The 11,107-nt window shown below is 44.5% G+C and overlaps 1 protein-coding gene across 1 annotated transcript in view; it reads left to right on the top strand.

The window, feature by feature from the left end:
• Nucleotides 1-1,976: 1,976 nt before the first annotated feature.
• EML4 (EMAP like 4) overlaps nt 1,977-11,107 on the top strand; it is a 154,838-nt gene continuing 145,707 nt past the window's right edge. Inside the window, exon 1 of the mRNA XM_032183589.1 lies at nt 1,977-2,154. Coding sequence (XP_032039480.1) covers nt 2,130-2,154 — 25 coding nt within the window. The 5' untranslated portion in view covers nt 1,977-2,129. The remainder of the gene's footprint in view (nt 2,155-11,107) is intronic.

Raw genomic sequence — 11,107 nt, 5'->3', positions numbered from 1 at the left:
TCACATTGTCCTTAGGGTTTGCACCTGGAACAGTTGTGCTGCTTATCTACAGGCTATGATAAGTCATTTGCCAGTACCTGCCTGAAACTGATATACACAAAGTATTTTTTGCTTTAATCATAAGTTATTTTGCTCAACGGCCAAGTAAAATTGTTAAAGATGATATACCCACACCCACATATGTATTTAGTGCAGATTTTTTTGGTTAAATGCTTCTAACCTATACCACAATTACATCTGTTCTATACATCATAAACACAACCAATAAATAAATTAACATCCCAAACAAGGCCCCCACCTAAATTCAGGCAGCATTCAGAAGTTGACTCAGGCTGAAGAAGGTAGCACAAGGATTTAAATGCTGGGGTTTAACAGACTTTTGTTTTTTATTTAAGTCCTGCACAGAGTTTGCTTTTCAGGAATTCCCAATTAATAAGTCACATGGAGGTACACATCCTTCCTAATTTCCTGAGTTTTATTCAGTTCCTTAGCTCTACAGTGGAACAGCTTTATTTTTTAAATGTTAGTACTGATTTTGTGTTTCCAACAGTACTTGAGTACCTCACTCATCTTGTGTTTAAAATGAGGCCGTGAAGAAGTAGCTGTTTGCAGCTCTTTACCCTTTGATGTAGTTTAGTGCAAGTTGTGCAGGATACAGTTAATCAAAACCATTCACACTCCTAACCAGTTTCGCTGGTAATTAAACATCTCGATAAGCATCTATTGCTGCCACCTTCTCCTCCTTGCCTCAGTTTCCAGTCCATAAAATAGAGATAGCATTTTATTCGCAGGTGTATTTGCTGTAACTCACTCGCTGCTGTGGCTGAAGGACAGTCCTGCTAAGAGCTCGAGCGGGCAGCTGGCCATGCTTTTTTTTTTGTTTTGTTTAATTCAACAGCGTGCTGAAACACCCGATCCCCACCCGAGGAATTTACACAGGGCTCTGCTTCAGTGGGAAGGAGCAAGCACGAGTGCCTTGGGCTTATTTTGTGTCGCGGATCAGCAAGTTAACCGCACTTGTGCCTGATTAAAGGGAAGGTGCTGGGGAAACGCAGCCATGGGGGCCGTGCTGCTCTCCAGCAGACCACGTTTCTCCCCAGTCCTGCTCAACACCATCCCCGGGCTGTCATTAGATGACATGGCTGCAAAAGCCGGCGGCATGAGGCACTCACCCCTCTTGCCGCACGACCGCAGCGCTACCACTGAGTGCGTGAAGGGAAAACACTTGCATCAAAACAGGATGTCGCAATGGGTATGCAGCTTTTCCTGACCAGGGAGAAAGCGATGCATCGCCCGGCTCGGCCGCGTTGCCTAACACGCCGAGAGGAGAGGCTAGGTGGTACGCAGCATGGCTGACTTGTATTTCTGGTTCTCCTTCCCATTTTTCCCCCGCACGGAGCGCAGGGCTGGGAGCTGCAGGAGCGGCCGGGAGCGGGGCTGCGGGCACCGTGAGGACCGCGGGGTTACACCGGTGACAGCCCCCCGGTGTCACGCCCGGCGGGACGAAGCTCCCCCAGCCCGCTTTGAGCGGGCGTGCTCACGGCCGCCTATGGGAATTTCTGTGTTGATGGCTGGGATTATCACCCTCGGTCGCCCAACCGGCTCTCCCAGCGGTGCAAGCTCCAGAGGGTGAAATAAGGAAGGCTGGGGCTGCCGCCCGGCGAGAAGAAGGGGCACCGGGAGCGAGGCGCCGTCCCCCAAACCCCCAGGCACCCCGCACGGCGGCATCCCCCCCGCATCAGGGCTGGGCTCGTCGGGCTCCGGCGGATCGGCCGCCCCCTTCCCCGTCCCCAGCCGCGTCCCGGGGCCCGTCCCCGTCCCGCCCGGGGGGGAAGCGGCGGCTGCCAGGGGCGGGCGGAGTCGGAAGCACGACAGCACCGCGGCCCGGGGCGCTGGGGCGGCGCTGGCGGCGGCGGGAGGAGCTCGGCGCTCGCCGCCCTGCTGGGGTCGCGGCGCACGGACGGAGCCGCGGGAGGAGGAGGAGGAGGAAGGAGGAGGAGCTGCTGCCGCCCCAGGGCGGCTCATGAGCGCCGGGCTGCGGCGCCTCTGCTCCGCGGGTGAATGAACCTGTCCCGGCCGGCGCCAGCGGCATCGCCTCGGGCTGCGGCGCCAGCCTCCCCCGGCACAAAATGGACGGGTTCGCCGGCAGCCTGGGTGAGCACGGCACGGGACGGCACGGCATGGCACGGGGGGAGCCTGCCGGCAGCCTCCTGCCCGCCCTTCTGCCCCCCCAGGGGGGCGCGCACCTGCGGTTTGGGGGGACCCAGGGGTGCCGGGGCTGGGGGCGATGCGGTGCTGGCCGCGCTGGGAGGGAGGGAGGAAAGCGAGGAGGAGGAGGAGGGAGGGGATGCCAGCGCGAAATCTGGTCAGCTTCAAACCATCTGTTGCGAGAGCTCCGGCTGCACTTGCCTCCTTTGTTCTGTGCTTCCCCGGAGTTAGTTGCTTGCCCTGCTCCCGTCAATTCCCTTGGGTTTTGCCTCCCTCCGGGGGTGGGAGCGGCTCTCGGGACCCTTGGCCCGGGGGGAGCCAGCCGGGGAGTGAGGGTCGCTCCTGGACGCCCGCTTCGGGCTCGGCCTCTGGGAGCAGCGCCGAAACCCGAAATGTTCGCCCCAAACATCCCCAGGAAACTGACAGGCTGCCTGCTCGGCGACTTCCCCGAGGCTGCATGCGGCAAATCGCCGCCGGGTGCTTTAAGGAAAACATTTGGGCAGCCCGCTTTTCCGAGCCTCTCAGAGGACGGAGCACATAGAGCACGAAGCGGCCCCGGTTAAAAGTGCGAGCTGAAGCGATTGCCAAGCGCAGGGCTCGCCAGGCGCGCACGTTGCTGTTTATTTTCTGCGAGCTCCGCCGGTGGCACGGCGCGGGGAGTCCTGCGAGCGGTGCCCACCTGCCCCTCGCCTTCTGCACCTTCTCTCGGCCCTGCTGCACCTCCTGCGGGCTCGGTCCGTCTCCCGGAGAAGAGTAAATCAGTTCCGCTAAAAAAACAGATCGATTTCTCTTTACAATGCCTCTCCGAAATAATAGCGAATAGTTCTCGATTTTCTGGAAACGTTGACTCATTTAATCCTGCTGAGTGTGATCCTAACCTTTAAGGTTTTCGAAATGTCTACTCCAGCATTTTGGGCACCTGTCCAAACCAAACTGGTGCACCATAATTAACAGTACGCTTTTTTTTTTTTTTATTATTTTATTTTTTTATTTTTTATTTTAGCCTGGCTCTTGGCCTGATACAGTATCCTTGCTCAAGTAACTTTCATGGTCATTTTCTACCTTCCGATCCAAAAGCGACACTGGGAGAAATTGTCAGGGTTCTGTTCTCATTTTTCACCGGGAAAATTGTGCCCGTGGGTGACACATGCAAATGCGACCCGCTCAATATTTATGAGTCTCTTTACCCAGTACTGAAATTGATCAACATATCAAAGAGCACCCATGCTGCTTTCACTCGTGAAGTACTGCCCTCCCCCCCGAGGTCCATATTTAGAAATAAGTGTTTTAAGGAGGAGGGTGGCTGGTGGGAGACAATCATTTTGAAATCATAAAGCATTATTTTCCTGCACGGAGGTTGCTTGCAGAGTAACGCAGTCCGGTTGGATGTCCCAGTGCCCGGCACTGGAGCAGCAATCGGCTGCTCAGAGCATCCCACTTGCATTATTAACAGAGGCTCCAGCTGGACCTTTAATTTTTTTCACTGTGTGGTCAAGAAGCGCTGCCATTTCATTAGAATTTAATGAGGATTAAGCAAAGCTCAGCCTTCTAAAGTGTATGTCATGATGTTCATTGTTAGTTGGACTCCGATTTTGATTTTACAGTAGGCATTGGTACAGAGTGGTTTTCTGGAGTGGGACTGAGGAGAGAGCATGGCTGGAATCTCCAGCCTCAAAGCACGAAGCTTCACGTGGCCTGCTTGTTTTCAGGTTTCAGCCGTGCTCTCTTGTGTTTTTATAATCGTCTCTTGTTTGCTGTTGCTGATAACAAGCATGTAGCGTTCACAAAGATGTGTGAATTGTTTTGAGACTTTTTTTTTAAACATCTCTAATTAAAATCTAATGGCTTGAATTTAATTAGCTGTCGGCTAAACGCCTTTTAGGAAGGCCATAAATTAATGTAATTTAGAATGAAACGTAAAAATTAATTAAAATTATTGTTGGCAAAACTCTGCTATCTATGTATGTGCGTGCTCTACCAGTCAAGCGAGCTTATTAGAGAGCAAGTTGTCCTTTTAATGCCTCCTGTCATTATCTGGAAGGCAAAATGTTATTACAGATTGTGCCCTCCAGCACAGGCAGAAATACCTTCTTACATGTCTCTTGCAGTTGAAAATACTTTACCCAGCTGTTTTATTTTGGCTTGCACACTGAAACTTTTATGAGAATAAAGAGATGAAAGAAACCATTTAATATGTAATTTAAAAAAAAGTTTCAGTTATTGTTTTAGGACATGTTTATATAACACTGTACATAAGAGGAGAGTATGCAATTATTCTAAACAGAAAAAAAAAATAATCTGTGCATTATGAATTAAGTTCCACGACTGCAATAAGTATTGATTTACTCTTGATAAAGCACAGAAATATTTAATATTTATTGGGACTTCAGTATATTTTGAACATCACCAGTAGTAAAGTGGTTATTAAATCCCATTTGCTATGTCAAGTAAGACAGCCTTACCTCGCATTGAAGCGTTTCCAACACTATGCTCATCAGAGGGCTCAATGAATTGAGGGCTTAGTGAATTTTGGCCACCCGCTTTTTCAGATGCATCGCTTGAAGTGAAAGAATGTGCTTCTGAGTGGGAACAAGAAGTCCAGGAACTTGGACCGAGCGCCTGGGCTTCTGCCCCACTCCCTCGCCGAGACAGGAGCACAGCATGGGTGCCTCTGGGTCTGCCAAGTTCTCTTGCTTAAGGGTCCTGATCAAAACAACGCAGCGGTGGCATCTTCAGGGGAAAGAGCTGTTAATTCCACCAAAATAATAGAACAACACACTTCTAGAGAAGGGAAGAGGGGAAAAAAAAAAAAAAAAGCCCCTGTGAGAAATAGTGGTGCTGAGCCTGTCAGTAAGGTAGTCCTGTTTTTGCCATCATGCTGCAGACAACTGCCCTTGATCTCCTTCACCCTCGTGCTGGTGAGCCTGCAGTGAACGGGTGGCCCAGCAGAAGGCTGTAGGACTGCACTGCTGGCAAAACTCTCAGGTTGGCTTTACTGTATTGTGAACCTCCCAGAGCATGGAGGATGCTGCCGCCTTTCTCAGGCCTAAAACTTAACTTTCTGGAACCAGTACTTTATTTGGTGCAGCAAATGCGTGCCTGTGGCTGAAAGGTGTCTCAGAGAGCTGTCTTAACATGAAGCATTTGCTAGTGTGTTACTTCTCTGTGGCAACTCTTAAGCTGTTCATGCCCCTTTTACTTTTTGCAGGGTTAGCTGGCTAAGGTATGAGATCTTTTTGATCCTGCTAGATTTAGGGTTGTGAAGAGTAAACTATGATGGGCTGGTGAGGGGATGTTCTTTGGTGGATAGTTTTCCACTGCTCTTATAGCTGTTGCATTGTTTTCTCTTCTGAGAAGGCTTCTGTTTGTTGAGCTCTGTAACAATAACTAATTGTAAACAAGGATATGGAAGCATTCATCAGATGCATTTAAAAAGAAAGGGTACAGCTGTTTCCAACTTTGTCACCAGCATATGATAACAAAGTGGTCTGAAGCATTTTAATGGGACTCTCTCCAGCAATGAGGTCCGTGGGAGAATAGGAACTTACAGAAGTAAATGAAGAGCTCTCACCTTCCGAATTCTGACAGTTGGTTTTGTGCAGCTGTGCAGCATGCCCTGAAGCTTAGGTGCAGTTTTTACTGTAAAATTTTCTATGATTGAAAATATTTTCACAGAGAAATTAAAATCAATCCTTTCTTGAAGTCTCAGACAAACAAAATAACTGAGGATTAAAGAAAAAAATAGAGTAGTTGAGCTTAGGCCTATTTTTGAGAGAAAGAAGACAAAGGAGAGCTGTAATGACTAAATGGAGAGTGAGGCTTTTCTGTTCATGTTACTAGAGGGGGAGCTGCAGAAAATGATTCTTATTACATGGGATCTATGTGTTGTGTCACTTTGTGTACTGCTACTAACTGTAGTATATCTAACAACTACTAACAGAAGGGGTGGCGTGTAGGTCAGTTTCTTTTTTTTTTCTTTTTTCTTCCTCATTTCTTATGGTGGGTATTGCATAAAAGTTGCTTGAAAACATACCTGTTTCATAGCTATACTGAAGCTGGACTGGATAACTGCTGAGGCACTTCTATGAGGATGTGCTCCTCTTCTGGATTGGAAGAGCCAGTAGAGTTTATTGAAGCACTGGCTTTGCTAAAGCCCTTTAAGGCTTTTCTCTGGCCCCAGTGATGAACAGGCAGGTACGCTAGAGTGGGCAGGAGAACTGGAGCAGAAAGGATCTTGTGGTCACCATGCACTGTGTCTTCAGAGCGTATGAAGAAAGTGCATTGTGATTAATCTGTGGCTGGGTTCTGTACCAAGAAAAATGAGCATGTGGAGTGACTAGCTACAACAAGTTGTCATTTATTTGAGCTAGAATATAAAGACTTTTTATTTTTTTAACAGTTGCCCTTCTAGTCCACAGGCAGTGAATTCAACTTAATCCACGGGGCTGTGCTCATGGGACTGCTTTGTGCTATTGTCAGTGTGCTAGTGTTCTTAAAAATAAAAACTTTGGCAGGACACAACTCTATCCTGCCTGAGAAGGATGATTGGCACCAGGGTGACTAAACAAGAGCAGCCAAGAAGACAGGCCATTTGCTTTAGAAACTCAGCGGTGGCCCACCTCTTGTTTGCATGGGTTTTAGTTAGTGGGCAGCGAGTAGCAGCCCTTTGCTGTCGCCAAGCTGAGAAGCAAAGGACTGAGTGTTTAAAAAGCAGTCTCTTTTGCATGGAGAAATTGGCAATATTTAGCCTGGTTGTGAATAACAGTCTTGCTTTTAAAAAAAAAAAGAAACCATAAGCCCCAAACACAGGAGAGTCTGTTAAAAAGTCTCTCTTCTCTCTCTTGTAGAAAGGCTTTTAAGTACACACCTTATGGTGTGTACTTCATACTCTTTAACTGAGTATTTTTGATATGGGAAGCATAGTTATTTGACAGAATTTTCTCTTGTCTGAAAATCCTGCTCTGAAAGGATTTTTCCCCCTCTGTTTAATATCCTGAGGTATTTAAGAGGAAGAATTCGGTCAAGAACAGTGCTCTTACAAATCCTCTGAAGCACTGTTTTTCTTTTTAACAGCATTACGTTGCTAATTGTACTGTTAGTAATGTGCAGGGAGATTCTGTTTGCCACTCCTTGCTATTCAAAATAGCTGCTTCCCTTAGTGTGGTTTCCATCAATTATTGAGGTTTATTTTGCCCTTCTTTCTTTAGGTCCTTGCTAAATCTAATCCTTAATGAATGTGATTTTAAGGCCAAGAATGTTGTTCCTGTTTTACCCACACATAATGTAATAGGGAGGGTGTTAGAGGGTAATTAATTTTGTAACACGTGGCACGTATGATGACAGTGCAGGTCTCTGTGCTGTTGCTGGTGTTGACTGTTTCTAGTAGGGACATTCTTCTGTTTAGAAGTTCAGAATCACCTGATAAACAGTTTTTTATAAGCTTCACTAACTTCCTTTTCAAGAAATCTTTTTACAGTTGCCCATGAGCTTAGGTGGAGCCACTGCTTGCCTTGTTTTCTTCTCTGTAAACAAATGAGTCCAGGCTCTCAGTTTGAAGGGAAATTGTTACTCTTTTTTTAACTTTGTCTGCTTGTTCAAATCAATGCAGAACTTTGGTTTTCTGTGGTTTTCTCTCATCAGGTGCTGAAGGATGGCTACCTGGAAACCCCATGCAAGCTCCTCTGAGAGTTTTGAGTCATCTTTAGGAATCACACGTGTGCTCTGATTTAGAAATGTTGTGTTCATGGACAAGCTTGCAGCTTTAGTTGATAAGTCGGTCAGTGGACGTAAAAGGGTGGTGCTGTTGGAGGGGTGGGATATGAAGAGAGACACCAGAGAGATTAAAAGTCTGAGTTTATTGCTAAATCTTGGAACACATGAAATGTTTTTCTCTTCTGTTTTTTTTTTTTTTGTTTGTTTTGTTTTGTTTTGTTTTGTTTCTTCCTTTGTTTTTATTTTATTCCTTCTCACTCCCTTTTCATTTCTTATTTTTATTTGATATTATTTTCTTTTGGCTCCATGTTTTCAGTATTCATGTAATATTTGCTTATGGTATGTAGCAGTATTCTTCTTAAGCTTTCTACCCCAAAACTTCTTACTTGATTGGATGGAATACTTTTATTTATTTATTTATTTATTTATTTATTTATTTATTTATTTCTGTGTTTGTCTATCTCAGTAGGTTGCCTTTTCTGCTCATCTTCAATAATTTCAGCCTAACTTGTTTACTAAATATAGATGTCTTGATGTTCTTTAACTGCTTTTTTTACCCGACTATTCTCCTGACTTTCTAGTGTCTGTTCTGTTCTACTTTGTGTGACGTGCCGTTCATTTGGAAGGACAACTTTTTTTTAGCAAGTGTTGGAGAATCCAGTTGCTTTCTTTGGTGTGCACCTGTCTAGTGGAGTGGATTGCATGGTCTTGCAACCTTTAGGCAGTGCAAATTATCTGAGTGCAAATCTGTCTTATTGTAGAAATAGCCTTACACTTTGTGTTATATACAATTTATTTATCTCTCTAGAGCTGCTTGTATATGTGTATGGCTCTTACATGTAATAAAAATGCAATGGAAGGAGATGAACCAATACAGATCTGCTGTACAAAACTACACTATAGTTTTGGAGAGGTTCATCTACCTTGGATTTCAGATGTTGTATTAAGTTAGTGAAAAACAGTCGCTCTTGTCTGATTCTCTCATGTTTTTCACTGAAACTCACCTCTAGCTTTGAGTCCAGTTTTCCAGTCTGGAGTTGGTTCCCATTTGTTCTTCCAGTTAATTTGAGCTTTAAAAAAAAAAGGGGGGATATGGGGAGCTGAAACCAAACTGTTTTATGTTTAAATGTATTTTGAACTTGTGTAAACAGTTCTAATGCATCAAGCTGAATTGGCAGGCTTTCATAATCCTCTGGGAAAATTGGGAGTTTAAAACCCAGTGGATAAATTAAAGTCACAAATGCTTTTAAGCCCAAGATTTGGCTCTCTAAAGGGATGCTGCAAATTAAGCCTAGAAATGTGGTTTAGCTAAAGCAAATGAAAATGCTTTTTCATGAGAACTTTATGATTTTAAAGACAGAGTAGTTGGATTTCATTATTCTGGGTTAGGACACAAAAGTAAGAAATGGCTGTTATCAAGAAAAAAATTGTATTTACTGTCCAAATACAAGAGATAATGATTTCACCACATTTTATGTTTTTTAATGAATTTATGGCATAAGAGTAATAGATACTATTTTAAAATGCTAAATTTCAGTCAGCTGCTGTGGTGAGCAAACACTCACAAGCAACTGAATTAACAACACCAAATATATACAAAATAAATGGCACAGCTATTAGTTTGTTTACAGCTTACTGTATGTTATATTGTTTCTGTCTTAAAGAACAAAAGGAAAAATGTCACCTTTAATCCAGGGTTCTGATGAGCTTTGCACCCATCTCAGTACAAAACAACAGCAGGAGGGTGGGCTCGAGTTTGTTTCCTTCCCTCTTATTCACAGTCACAAGTAGACCATGCCATTTTCCTAAGAGGTTTCCTGTTGTGTGTTTTACATGGATCTGTAGTTAATTAGACCACTGAATTTCATTGGCAAGTTATGTGTAAGAAATGGCAGTAGAAAGCCAAAAGTTTTTCTTGCGGGTTCAGTTTTTGAGGTTGGACATCACTTTCTAAAAAATAACCACGTTTCTTAAGATTTTATTCCACATCCTCCAGTAAAAACCTCCTTTTGTTTTTTATGACAAACTTTGCAGTGGCTTTGAATTGTAGATGTCCTTTAGGTAGTGTATCGTTGACCAAGTTCCTTTCCAGAAGCAGTAGGTATTGAAACATCTGAACATGTGAAATGGAACAAAACTGCTGGAACTGTTTCAGTTTAGCGCTTTTATTGCTGAAATTTGAATGAAAGATCAGGAGAACATTCCTACAAATTTAGTTCTTGGTGATTTTGAAGAGAGATGCAGAGAGGAGGAACCTTCAAGTAAGAACCATAAATGAAAATTTCTCAGTTGCAAGGCTCAAGACATAGCAATACTCATGTCTGCATAATATCACATTAGCTTTTTTAAACAAGAACTCAAGCAAGAAGAAAATTACAACTTTGTTTAGCTATGAAGTGCTGCATAGAACTGCTATCACCTCCTGTTCCAGTGTGTGCTATGCAAATACCATCAGAGATATCAAGCAGGAAATTAGGGGTCGGTGTGGCTGTAGTGCTTTCTTCCCAAACTCTAAACACGTATGTTAAAATCATGAGTGAAGGGAGACAACAATAAGTGGCCCAAATTCTGTGCATTTTTTTTTCTTCCATGGGATAAATGCGAAAGAGCTCTGAGTCACTACTGACAGATTTGCGATAGCTGTGATAAGCTCTGTTGTGAGATCGCTGTTGTTTTTAGTCTCTCATGCATTGGGGCTGGGAGGATTTCTGCATTTCTGGTTTCTAAGCACCATGGGATGTGGTATGGCATTTTTCCATGAAAATGATATGACATTTAAGAAAAATGACTTGTTGACACCGCTGTCCTCTAGATTTGCATAGAATCATTCAGGTTGGAAAAGACCTCTAAGGTCATCTAGTCCGACCTTTAACCTAGTACTATAGCCCACCACTAAACCATGCTACTAAGTTCTAAATCTACATGTTTTTTGAAGACCTCTAGGGATGGTGACTCAACCACTTCCTGGGCAGCCAGTTCCAATGCTGCACAACCCTTTCAGTAAAGAAATTTCTTCTAATATCTAACTTAAACTTCCCATGGCACAACTTGAGGCCATTTCCCCTTGTCTTATCACTTGGTGCTTGGGCGAAGAGCCCTATCCCCACCTTACTATAGCCTCCTTTAACATAATTGTGTAGTGTGACAAGGTCTCCTCTGAGCCTTCTTTTCTCTAGGCTAAATAACC

The sequence above is a fragment of the Aythya fuligula genome, chromosome 3 (genome assembly GCF_009819795.1).
Source record: "Aythya fuligula isolate bAytFul2 chromosome 3, bAytFul2.pri, whole genome shotgun sequence".
In the NCBI taxonomy this organism is placed as follows: domain Eukaryota; kingdom Metazoa; phylum Chordata; class Aves; order Anseriformes; family Anatidae; genus Aythya; species Aythya fuligula.
This window is presented reverse-complemented; position numbering and strand designations above follow the sequence as displayed.